This window comes from Hemitrygon akajei, chromosome 12 (assembly GCF_048418815.1).
Source record: "Hemitrygon akajei chromosome 12, sHemAka1.3, whole genome shotgun sequence".
NCBI lineage: Eukaryota > Metazoa > Chordata > Chondrichthyes > Myliobatiformes > Dasyatidae > Hemitrygon > Hemitrygon akajei.
In genome coordinates, this window is record NC_133135.1 from 88492290 (window position 1) to 88505129 (window position 12840).

The 12840-nt window shown below is 44.3% G+C and overlaps 1 protein-coding gene across 1 annotated transcript in view; it reads right to left on the bottom strand.

Moving 5' to 3' along the window:
- The window catches only part of LOC140737272 (ADAMTS-like protein 2), a 149151-nt gene extending 141328 nt beyond the window's left edge, over positions 1-7823 (bottom strand). Inside the window, exons 1-2 of the mRNA XM_073063628.1 lie at positions 7743-7823; positions 7373-7483 (exon numbers count right to left, since the gene is read on the bottom strand). Of these exons, the coding sequence (XP_072919729.1) occupies positions 7373-7471 (99 nt within the window). The 5' untranslated portion in view covers positions 7472-7483; positions 7743-7823. The remainder of the gene's footprint in view (positions 1-7372; positions 7484-7742) is intronic.
- Between the last annotated feature and the right edge of the window lie 5017 nt (positions 7824-12840).

Genomic DNA, 12840 nt, shown 5'->3' on the forward strand with positions numbered 1-12840 from the left:
TGCCAGATGAAGAGTATCAATCTGAACTGCTGACGGTCCATTTCCCACCACAACTGCAGTGTGACCCACTGAATCCTCCATGTTAGACTACAAGACCATCAGACATAGGAGCAGAATTAGGCCATTCAGCTCATCAAGTCTGCTCTGCCATTCCATCATGGTGATTTATTATCCCTCTCAACCACATTCTCCTGCCTTCTCTCCATAATCTTTGATGCCCGTACTAATCAAGAACCTATCAACATTTACTTTAATAAACTTAATCACTTATCTCCACAGCCGTCTGTGGCAATAAATTCACCACCATCTGCCTACGAAATTCCTTGCTTCTGTTCTAAAGGGATGTTCTTCTGTTCTGATGCTGTACCCTCTGATCCTAGCCTCTCCCATTACAAGAAACATCTTCTCCACATCCACTGTATCTAGACCTTTCAATGTTCAATAGTTTTTAATGCGACCTCCCCTCATTCTTCTAAACTCAAGAGTACAGGCCTAGAACCATCAAATGTTCCTCATACGTTAACCCTTTCATTCACAGAATCATTCTCATGAATGGCCACTTAGCCTCTCCAATGCCAGCACAAAAATGATGGAGAAACTCAGCAGCCACACCGTATCTATGTAAAAGAGTAGCAGTCAACATATCAGGTCAAGACCCTTCATCAGGACTGGAAAGAAAGAGAAATCAGTCTAAGAAGGTGAGGTGAGGGGGAGGAAGTAGTCTAAGGTGGCAGGTGATAGGTGAAACTGGGAGAAGGGGAGGGTATGAAGTAAAAGGCTGGGAAGTTGATTGGTGAAAGAGACAAAGGGCTGGAGAAGGGAGAATCTGATAGAAGACCATGAAAGAAAGGAAAGGAGGACCACCAGAGGGAGGTGATGGACAGGTAAGGAGATAAGGTGAAGGAGAAAAATGGGAATGGGGAATGGTAAGGGGTGGGGGGGGGGGGGGCAGAGCATTACCAGAAGTTTGAGAAATTGATGTTCACGCCATTAGGTTGGAGGCTCCCCAGATGGAATACAAGGTGTTACTCCTCCAACCTGAGTGTGACCTCATCACAGCAGTAGAGGAGGACATGGACTGACATGTCAGAATGGGAATGGGAAGAAAAATTGAAATGGATGACTAATGGGAGATTTCGCTTTTTCTGGCAGATGGAACATAGATGCTCAACAAAGGGATCTCCCACTCTATGTTGGGTCTCACTGATATACAGGAGGCCAGACCAGGAGCACTGGATACAGTAGATGACCCCAACAGACTCCTGTAGTGTCGACTCAACTGGAAGGACTGTTTGGGGCCTTGAATGGTACTGAGGGAACAGGTGTAGGGGCAGGTGTGGCATTTGTTCCACTTGCAAGTACAAGTACCAGGAGGGAGATCAGTGGGAAGGGACGACTAGACAAGGAAGTTGTGTAGTCCCTGCAGAAAGTGGTGGGGGTGGGGAAGAGAAGGGAAAGATATGCTTGGTGGTGGGATCCCATTGGAGATGGCGGGTTATGGAAAATTACATGCTGGACGCAGAGGCTGGAAGGGTGGTAGGTGAGGACAAGAGGAATTCTACCCTAGTGTGGTGGCAGGAGGACGGGGTAAGGACAGATGTGTACGAAACGTAAGAGATGCCAGTGAGAACAGCGTTGATGATGATACATCCTTTCTTAGATAAGGGTTCCAAAATTACTACAATGTTCCAAGTGTGGTCTAACCAATGCCTTATTACATCCTTGTTTATGTTCTAGTCCTCTACTGACTCAACCTGCAAGTTAATCTTAAAGGAATACTGCACGAGGACTCCCAAGTCCCCTTGCACCTCTAATTTCTGAATTTTCTCTCCATTTAGAAAATAGTCTATACCTTTATTCCTTCTACCCAAGTGCATGACCATAAACTCCCCTCACTATATTCCATCTCCACTTCTTTGCCCATTCTCTAATCTAAGTCCTTTTGCAGACCCTCTGCTTCCTCAACACTACCTGCCCTTCACCTTTGTATTGTCCACAAAATTAGCCAAAATGCCATCAATTCAGTCATCCAAATCATTGACATATAATGTGAAAACAAGTGGTCCCAACACCAACCACTGTAGAACATCACCATTCAACAGCAGCCAACCAGAAAAGACACCTTATATTCCTATTCTTTGCTTTCTGTCTGTCAATCTTCTATCCATGCTAGTATTTTTCCTGTAGTAGTATGGGCTCTCATCTTGTTTAGCAGGCTCATGTGCATCACCTTATCAAAAGGCTTCTGAGAATCCAAGTCAACAACATTCACTGACTCACCTTTATCTATTCTTCCTGTTATTTCCTCAAAGAATTTCTTCAAGTTTGCCAAGCAAGATTCCTCCTTAAGGAAACCATTCTGATTTCCCCTCTGCTGTAGTTTAGACCACAACAAAGCCCTCATGTGTTTCTTCCTATTCCCACAATGTCTGTTCTAATCACCGCCTCCGTCCCCAGACAGAACAGCAATAGAGTTCTGTCCTCACTCTTCACTCCACCAGCATCTGCATCCAACACATCCTCCTCCACCATTCCCATGAGCTCTAAGGTGATACCATCATGTCACATCTTCCCCTCTCCCCCACTTCCTGCCGTCCACAAGGATCACTCTTTTCAAGACTCCCATCTGCTCATCACTCGCCACCTACGCATTCCCATCCATTCAAATTCCCCCATAACTAAAGGAACCTTTCACATCACCATGTCTCTTGCCAGCATGCAGGGACCTAAATAGCCCTCCCGAGAGAGAGAGAATTACATGCACTTCCTCCAACCTGATCTCAATGCTTGCTGTTCACAATGAGATCTTCTCTAAATTAGTGAAACCAACTGCAAACCAGGTGACAGCTTTGTGGAGCATCCGTGCTCTGTCCGCAGCAGGCATCTCAAGCTTCCTCCCACTCGCACACCAATCTGTTTGCCCTCTGCCTTCTTTGCTAAGGAGAGGCCAAATACAATTTGGAAGAGCAGTATTTCATATTTTCCTTCAGTTTCATACAACTCAATAGTGTGAACATTTAAAGATTGAAAGAGTCCTTTCAAGAACTCATGTTGTCAGCATTATTTTTATTTGCACAATTTCTCTTCTTTTGTGCATTGCTTGTTTTGTCAGTGTTTATGAATAATTTTTTGTAAAATTCTATTGTATTTCATTTTTCCTGTAAATACTCACAAGGAAATTAACCGCATGGTAACATACCTACATGAACTTTGTGAATAAATTTACTTTGAACTTTCCAATTTCAGATCATCTACACCGCAGTGTTTCCCTCCCACACACATTCACCTGTTCATCTAATCATCATCTCTCTTTGATCATCCTTCTCATCCTCTCCCCCAACTGGTTCCATCTGCCCATCATCTCCTCCCTGTCTAGTTCCTGATTACATGCTGACTTTTTTCCTGTTCCCAACCCTTGTGTGTACTGCAACTTGCTGCCAATGTTTCCTCTTCTCTATCAATCCTGATCCTGGGTCTCAACCCACATCAACTTACATGTTTTGACTCCACAAATGCTGCTTAAGCTGCCAAGTTACACCAGAATTTTTTTTTGTTTAATAAAAATAGGTATATTAGTACATGCAAAATAATTAATTGTTAGGGGTAGAAAACAAGACTCAGAGGAGTTCTTTTCCATGCAAAAGTATAGACAATCCCTGCAAGGAATCTATTAATGCAAATGTAGATGAGAGGGGAAAGGAAATCAACTGGATTCCCCTGTATTACTATCTATGGATTGCAAGCGAGACTGTATGAAGCATCTTTACTATATTGTTTGTGTGGTAGTAACCCAAGACAGGGTCATCTTCTAAACAAACAATTGAAGGCAATGCACGAGCTCTTCACTGACTTTTTCCACTACGAGTTGGGCTGAGAACCCCATAAATCATTGTTGTCATTATCCAGAAAGGAGAAAGGGAAAATAATCCCATTTGCAATAGTGCAACTTTGGTAAGGATATAGACAGACGTGACCTCGGCAGCATGCACACAATAATCTGCCTCTGCTGAGCTACATTTGGTTACCTGGCAAATCAAATGAATCATCCTATCCCCAGACGAAGTTCCTATCATGACCATCTTTGTGCATCTGAGTCTGTAGCCCTATATCCGTTCTAAATAGTTATACCCCCACCAAACTTTACAGATGCAACATGGAAAGCACCCTATCCAGGTCCATCACAGTTTGGTTTGGCAACTGACCTGCATAAGATCACAATAAATTGGATAGGGTTGTAATCGTAGCCCAGTCCATCACACAGTCTCCCCTCCATTAACTGTCTACACTTCCCAACTTTGCCTCACGAAAACAGCCAACAGAAACCCCTCCCACTCCAGTCATTCTCCCTTCACCCCTCTCCCATTGGGCAGAAGATACAGAAATTCAAAAACATGAACCACCAGGCTCAAGGACAGCTTCTATGCCATTGTTATAAGACTTAAACTGGCTTCTTGAATCATAAAAATGAACTCCTGATTTGTCAGTCTACCTCATCTTTAGCCCTCGCAATTTGCCTGCCTACACTTATTCTCTAACTGTAACCCCATTGTCTGGACAGATGGCGCTCGACAGCCATGGTTAGCAGCTCATCTAGAAGGGAAACTCTGATTTCAAACCTCCGCTGCCCTGCAGCCATACCCACTCATGGGGAACGGTATGGAGGTAAACCCAGAGGAAAAGGCAGTCCTGTTGAGTTCAACACTGACCAGCAACTCCTACGACACTGCTGGTGCAAAACTGTAGCGGTCTCTGCCATTCCTTTGAATTCATCATCTGCGTGAAGAGGGCGAATCTGCTACACGGGCAACATCTTGCTCTCCATATCGTACTGCCCTGGCTTGCGTAGCAACTTCGACAGTTAGGTCACAACATTCATTGTAGATCCCGACCAATGGAGGGCCAACACTATATTCTGCATTGTTTTGTTTTCTTTTTGAACTTCCTTGATGTACTTGCGTATGAATGAACAGATCTATCTGGATAGGTCAATGTTTCAGGGGCTTACCCACTGTGTGCAAAAGCAGAAAGGCCGGACTGTAGTCCTTCCCCAACAAGTTTCACACTAGCTGCACCAAGTTTCAGCACATATTCCTGTAACCTAGAAGGTGCAGTCAGCAGCATTCCTTTATGGGTATCTTGCTGTGGTGCAAGTCTTCAGATTATTTGTTGCTTCATATTCTAGCATCTGCAGTTTCTGGTGTCTAAATTCCTTTGGCCAGTCATACACTTGCTCTAATGCACCTTTTGAGTTGAGAGTTTATTTATTTTCTTCCCTCAGTTCTACCTTGCAAAAACAATAATTTCAGGCCAATGTGAATCATGGTCTGTGCTATTAGCAGGAAGACTGGCTGGCTACATTAAGACACTTCCAAGATGCTTGTGCCTCCCATACCCAGACACCACGTGTGAGGGCAGGAGAAGGGGAAATCACTGCAGTTATTATTTGTGGAAAAGGTCTACCCTGTTAATTGCTCGGATTTCACTTGTGGCTCAGCACTCTCACCTTTGAGACAGCGGATTTTGGATTCATGCCCAACTCCAGGCACAGATACTCGGCTGGCACTCAGTCCAGGTTAGAAAAGGGAGGGGCGGTTTGCACGGTGGAAAGCGTCTTCTGTCGGAGGAAATGTAACAGAGGCCCTGTCTGCCCCTTCAGGTGACGTGAAGGAGCAGGCAGCTCCCGACCTCCAGAATACATCTGCCCTCTCCAGCAGCAACAGATGAATCGGTCACTTTCACATCTTTCCGTGCAAAATGGGCTGCCACGTTTCTAAAAGTGCACAACAACACACTTTTTACAAAAATATACCAAGTGTCATGGGGGTGGGGAATGTTGAAAAAAGGCGCCATGTAAATTCAGGTGCCTCTCTCAGGAGCATGCGCCAGTCCATTTGCGTCCCTCCCGCTCACAGGGGTGAGTAATTGTAGTAGCGGTGTCCCGCTGCGCTCCCATCGCATATTTATATCGGGACTCTACGTCCGGGGGAGGTGGGGTGGTGACGGTGAAGCAAATTGTTCCGGACCCCCGTGCAGCTGTGTTTGGGAGAACAACCCTCAGAATATCAAAATAAACCACAGCAAATAATCTGTTTTCCTTTCCTTGGGGAAACAGTTAGCTAATCGGTGGAGTTAATGACATCCAATTTTGTTTCTGCAAACCGTCAGCAATTTAGTCTCTTGCAGTTTCAGTAGTCTCTCAAGTTCTTTTTGTTTAAAATGCGCCCTTTCGCTACAATCGATTGCATCAAACTCCCCTTCCCCACCCCCTTCCCTTAATAGCTTCTCCCTTCTACCCTCGGGGTTGAAACTAAAGAGCGGGGGGTGGTGGGGGTGGGAGGAGAGAGACAAAACAAAACCCACGTGATGTGCCAGAGTTTTAACACAGCCGAACCAGGGGGTACATGAAAGGCCTCACGTTTGAGGCAACTTTAACGCGCCTCTGCTCGTCTAGACAAGCATGAAGGTGGCTGCAGAGTGCCCTCCCCAGCCTCAATACACTGCCCTGCTCCCAGCCACGACTGCGTTCATTTCTCTTTCATCTGACCTTTAACGAAATAAAGCCTTTCACCTCATCAGCTCCTCCTAACGTTAAAAATTCAATGTTGTCTTTTCTTCAGATTTAAATTTAAAATATCTTCAACCCAATTATTTAATTTTCTCTACCATCTCTTAAATGCAGGTTCCCAGCTCGTGCAAACACCATTTAAAGTGCGAGCCCCAGTATCATTGATTGATGCAAAGGCTGAGGGAAAATAAAATTGAGCGACTGAAAGTGGAGGGGGGGGGGGGGAGAAGATATTTTTTAAAAAGACGGAAAGCTACAGCTGTGTGTGATGAGAGTCTACATTTGGAAACAGCAAGGTTAAATAAGAAACCTACGTTTACAAACTTCGGTGCGAGGATGCATAAGGATAGGGGAGGTTCAGTTTAACTGGGCAACCATATAGAACGACTCTGCTGTCCAAAAAAACACACACAATATATATATCCAACAGTTTATAGTGGATAGTTTGATTTATAAGCTTACTAAAATGTTTCAAATAGTTTTTGCCAAAAAGTGCTCTCTTTCACACTCTGCAAATCTGAAAAACATAAAACAATGCATGCCGTTTAAAAATAAAACCAGGCGCAGAACAAACTGATTTCGAAAATTTCCTTTGAAAATATTTCTGAAACTTTAAAAAACTGCGAGATGCAAACCAAGATACAAATTATTTCTCACCACTTCGCTCATACACACGTGAGAACAGCTTCTGTCTGCGTGCTGTCCTCCTGTGAAATAAGACTTAATAATGTTGCAGCGGGAGAAGGGATTTTTTTTAAAAGCACCAAAGCTCAAGAGTGTCTAGGAATAAGGAGAGCTTAAACTTACCAGATTGCCATGAGTTTCGGCACGCCACAGAAGGAAAAACACGGAATAGGTGAAAAGCGCTGCAGACCTGTAGCTCTGAGTCCAAACCCTGGCAGCCATTCTCCAGCAGAACTGCAGGAGGAACACATGAAGGGAGAGCTTGATGAAACCTGGATGGAGAGCAATTAATGACTTTACAACCTGTGGGTGCAAGCGAAGAGAGCAGATCGTTCCATTTACCCTGATTGACAAGCTAGACAAACAGTGTAAGTGCAAGACCCCAGCTGAAAGGGAAAGATACCCATCCTTCTCCTCCCAGGCTCCAAGCAAGCTTTGTATCACTGCATATTCTTTTGAACGTTCATTTTCGCCCCCACCCCTTCTCTCTTACCCCCAAAGCGACATAAGAGAGGAGGGCAGACTGGCAGTCAGGAAGAGAGCGGTCGACCTGAGCGAGCAATCATCCTGCCGGTTTCTCGCCAGTGGCGGCAAGTCACAAGGGGTTGGGACCAGCAGCCACCTCCACGCTGACTGCTTTGAAGTTTGCGCAGCAGGTTAAAAGAGGAAGCGTTTCCTCTTTAATGTGATACGTTAAAGAGAATAGACAAATCTCTTTTTTCATGTTAGGAGACAACCTGGTAAATCAAAGCGAGCAGAAATGAAAACCACATGGCACCTCTTTTAAACTGCCCGCCCCTCCTCCAGTCCTGCAAATCCTCCCCCCCCCCCCCCACAACACGCACACAGAGGGATCCTTAATGCACCTTCTTTAAACTAAACTCGAGAAGTACATGTTCTCAAACAGTCTAAAAGTGAAAGCAGGCCACTCTTTCTGGTAGAAGTATTATCTAAAATAGCATAGCAAGTGTTTTTTTAAACCATCCTTTTATTTCCTGTGAGACCAGCCGCTGGGCATAATTCCCCTTTAGTCCGAGATCTGAGCACAAATTCTAGGTCATCCCGGCACTGAAGGAGCTCTGTCTGCCTTGTCGGTGGTGCTGTCTTGCTGGTAGAGATTTGGCCTCTTTCTGTGGCACTAGTTCTGTTTATGTGAAAAATGTTAAAGAATTTTCTCCCAAGTAATGCAGATGTGAAAGTCCCTCATATGTTGAAGAGAAATCTGGTATCCCGCCCAATAATTACCAGTCAACCTACATCACTAAAAAAAACACACATTATCTTATTGCTGATTGTGTGATCTTGGTGTGTTGCCTCATTTTAAATGTCTATGCTTTAGAAAGTACTTTATTAGTTTTAAGAATACCTGGAGGCAGCTTGTGGTTACAAATTGAATCTCTTTCAAGTATCTACATATTCCCATAGAGTAGCATAACTTAATTGGACAATTTGCCTAAATGAGGCATCAAAGAGGATCAATTTCCCAAAGCGGAGAATGGGTTTTTCCTGTGCTGTGTTTTGTTGGATCAGAGTGCTGAAAAACATTTTATTCAAGATTGCTAGAGAAAATTGAAAGTTCTAAAACTTGTATTTCAGCATCCTTATAGTAGTAAGTAACATTACCCTGAGAGTTGCTTGCATCTTAGAGCCAAAACCCGGTCTCATTTCTCGAAATATGAGAGGGAGTTGTAGGAATACATTGCGTGCTGGAACGCCTTGACAGCTCAGACACCATCAACAGAGGAAATGGTCTTGACCCAAAACATCTGCTACCCATTCCCCCTCCATAGATGCTACCTGAGTCACTGAGTTCCTCCAGCATTTTGTGTGTGGCTCCAGATTTCAGCATCAGCAGTCTCTTGTTTTTTCTAGGGAAAGTAGGGCAATGACCTTGATGCCATACACAGTGTGGTTTGAATATCGTGCTGTTGAGACTACAGAGTACAAAGGCATCAAGTTTAGCTCCTGGCTTCTTCGGAGGAAGTGAACCTCATATCTTGTCATAATGTGAGTGAAGATGTGGTAAACCCAACTGTAATAGGGCATGTAAACTTTAGTAGCCAAATTCTCCTACATTCTCTATGCAATCCATACTCAGAATGTCTAATCAGATGACATCAGGTGTCTGCCCATTACATGCTGGAGGTTGTTGGAGATGTGTGCTGTTAGGCCAGCCTGCCAGTATTGGAGCAAGAAAATGGAAGTTCTGTGGAATTACAGCACTTTGTTGATCAAGCATATACTTGGAAAATGGCCATCTGGGTAAGCTTCCAGTATAAATGTGTGATTAAACAAATGACCACTGAACAAGACCACACGGGACCACAAAGGAGGTTCTTAACACAGTGACTAATGCCTAATGCATGGAATTCCAGGTACAGAGGTGGAACAACTCCAAAATAATTTAAGAAATAACTGAATGTAATGAGGCAATATAGTGTTGATGAGTTGAGGGAACAGTGTTGGTTTCCTAAAGGGGGGTTTGAATGAATTTCCTCATATGTATCTGTCCCATGATACTGTGTCAGTCCTTACCCACTGGATACTATATTCACCAAAGCAAACAGGTCTTGAGCTTGAACCCCACTCAAAGGCAAAGGAAAACAGTCCGCACAGTACTGAGAGGCTGCTGCATTGCTGCAAATGTAGTTCTTCAGGTAAGGCATGAAGCAGAAATCATGCTTAGCCCCTTGTAAGGTGTCTGAAACAAAAAAAAATCCTGGTATCCCATGCAATATCCATCCCTCCACCAACATCATTTAAACAGAGTTCTCTGGCTCAGAAATTGAACTGCTGGAAGAACTCAGCAGGCTGAGCAGCACTGTCATCTATGGAGACAAAGTAATTGTTGACATTTTGGGACAAGACCCAACAACAGAACTATCCGGCTATTTATTTTAAGCAACACACACAAAATGCTGGAGACCCTTCTTTGGGACTGGAAAGGAAGGGGTAAAATGCCAGAATAAAAAGGTGGGGAAGGGAAAGGAGGATAGCTAGAAGGTGATAGGTGAAGCCATGTGGGTGGGAAAGGGAAAGGGATGGAGAGGAAGGAATCTGATAGAAGAGGAGAATGGACCATTGGAGACAGGAAAGGATGAGGGAACCCAGGGGGAGCAGATAGACAGGTGAAAGGAGGAGGGACCCAGGGGAGCAGATAGACAGGTGAGAAGAGGAGGGAAACCGGGGGGGGGGGGGGGGCGCAGATAGGCAGGTGAGAAGAGCGGGGAACCCGGGAGAGGCAGATGACAGATAGGCAGGTGAGGAGAGGGACGAAGCCTGAGTGGGAAATAGAAGAAGAGGGACAGGGAAGGACAAACATTTTACCGGAAGGAGAAATTGATATTCATGCCATCAGGTTGGAGGCTACCCAGACAGAATATGAGGTATTACTCCTGCTCTCCGAGGGTGGCCTCATCTTGGGACAAAAGGAGGCCACGGACCAACATGTTGGAATGGGAATGGGAATCGGAGTTAAAACGTTTGGCCACTGGAAAGTTCCACTTTTGGCAGATGGAGCGGAGGTGCTCAACAAAGCGGTCCCCCAGTTTACGACTGGTCCAACCAATGTTTAATTTATTTCGCTGCTTTTAATTAATCTTTCTGTAAATAAATTGTCAGCTCCATTTCCACCAAAACAATAGTGACTGACTTTCACATACCAAGGTCACAAATAATGCTATGCAACTGAAGTAAGTACAGTATTTTTTTCTTTATTACTTCTAGCCTATTACCAAGTAACCCAATGAATCAGAATCAGGTTTATCATCACCGACACGTGACGTGAAATTTGTTAACTTAGCAGCAGCAGTTCAACGCAATACTGTACATAATCTAGCAGAGAGAGAGAAAAAAATAATAATAAATAAAATAAAACATAATAATAAATAAACAAGTAAATCAATTACGTATATTGAATAGATTATTTTAAAATGTGCAAAAACAGAAACACTGTATATCCTGTTATGCCTGCAGCCCCCTCCTTTGTGAGAATCGCAAGATCACTGTTGGGTTGGGTCAGGGGGCCCAGGAAATGAGAGAGAGACGTGCAGAATGTCTTGTTCCCCCGGCGATGTAAAGCTACGGGACATGGCCATTGTCTCCTGAAAGGCGAATTTGCGGATTGGAGACTATGCTACGTGAACGCCCTCAGGCAAAGTGGGCTGGTTGAGGGAGGGATTGCATCACCCCCAACCTGATAGATAGATAGATAGATAGATAGATAGATAGATACTTTATTCATCCCCATGGGGAAATTCAACTTTTTTTTTTGATTGACATCTGCGACCCTGCGAATCAGGATAAAAGAGGGTCTGTGGGAACAGCCCCTCAGACGCACCAGAAGAAACGCTAGCGATCCCGTAATAGCGGGAAGCCATTTGAAGGAGGCCAGGTGCGTTCAGTTCCGTTGCCTGGAACTGGTGGCTGGTACCACGGAAAACGGCTTTTAGCTAACAACGGGGAAACCAACTCCCCCAACTCAAAGGACTGGCATCATAAAAGACCTGGGCAAGTTTAAACCGTCTCTCTTAAACCCAAAGCGCTGCAGCTTGAACAAACTAACAGTGACTGTTATATTTCCATCGGACAATACATTATCCCCTAGACAACGATAGAGCTATTTCTTATTGATTATTATTATAGCCGCGCTTTTAGATTTAGTATTGACGACGTATATTATCTGTATGTTTGCATTAATCTTATTTTTGTGCCCCTTTATCAATAAATACTTTTAAAAATAGTACCATCAGACTTCAATGGACCTCTCTATCTTTGCTGGTAAGTGACCCAGTTACGGGGTACGTAACAATCCAAAAAAGTGAGGTAGCGTCCAAAGTTTCCAAGTCCATTTAGGAATCGGATAGCAGAGGGGAAGAAGCTGTTCCTGAATTGCTGAGTGTGTGCCTTCAGGCTTCTGTATCTCCTACCTGATGGTAACAGTGAGAAAAGGGCATGCCCTGGGTGCTGGAGGTCTTTAATAATGGACACTGCCTTTCTGAGACACTGCTCCCTAAAGATGTCCTGGGTACTTTGTACACTACCCAAGATGGAGCTGACTAGGTTTACAACCTTGTTCGGCTTCTGCAGTAGCCCCTCCATACCAGACAGTGTTGCAGTCTGTGAGAATGCTCTCCACGGTACAATTATAGAAGTTTTTGAGTGTATTTGTTGACATGCCAAATCGCTTCGAACTCCTAGTAAAGTATAGCCGCTGTCTTGCCTTCTTTAAGACTACATGAATATGTTGGGACCAGGTTAAATCCTCAGAGATCTTGACACCCAGGAACTTGAAGCTGCTCACTCTCTCCACTTCTGATCCCTCTATGAGGATTGGTATGTGTTCCTTCGTCTTACCCTTCCTGAAGTCCACAATTAGCTCTTTTGTCTTACTGACATTGAGTGCCAGGTTGTTGCTGCGGCACCATTCCACTAGTTGGCATATCTCAGTCCTGTACACCTCTCATCACCAGCTGAGATTCTACCAACATTGGCTGTACCATCAGCAAATTTGTAGATGGTATTTGAGCTATGCCTAGCCACACAGTCATGTGTATACAGAGAGTAGAATAGTGGGCTAAGCTTATATCCCT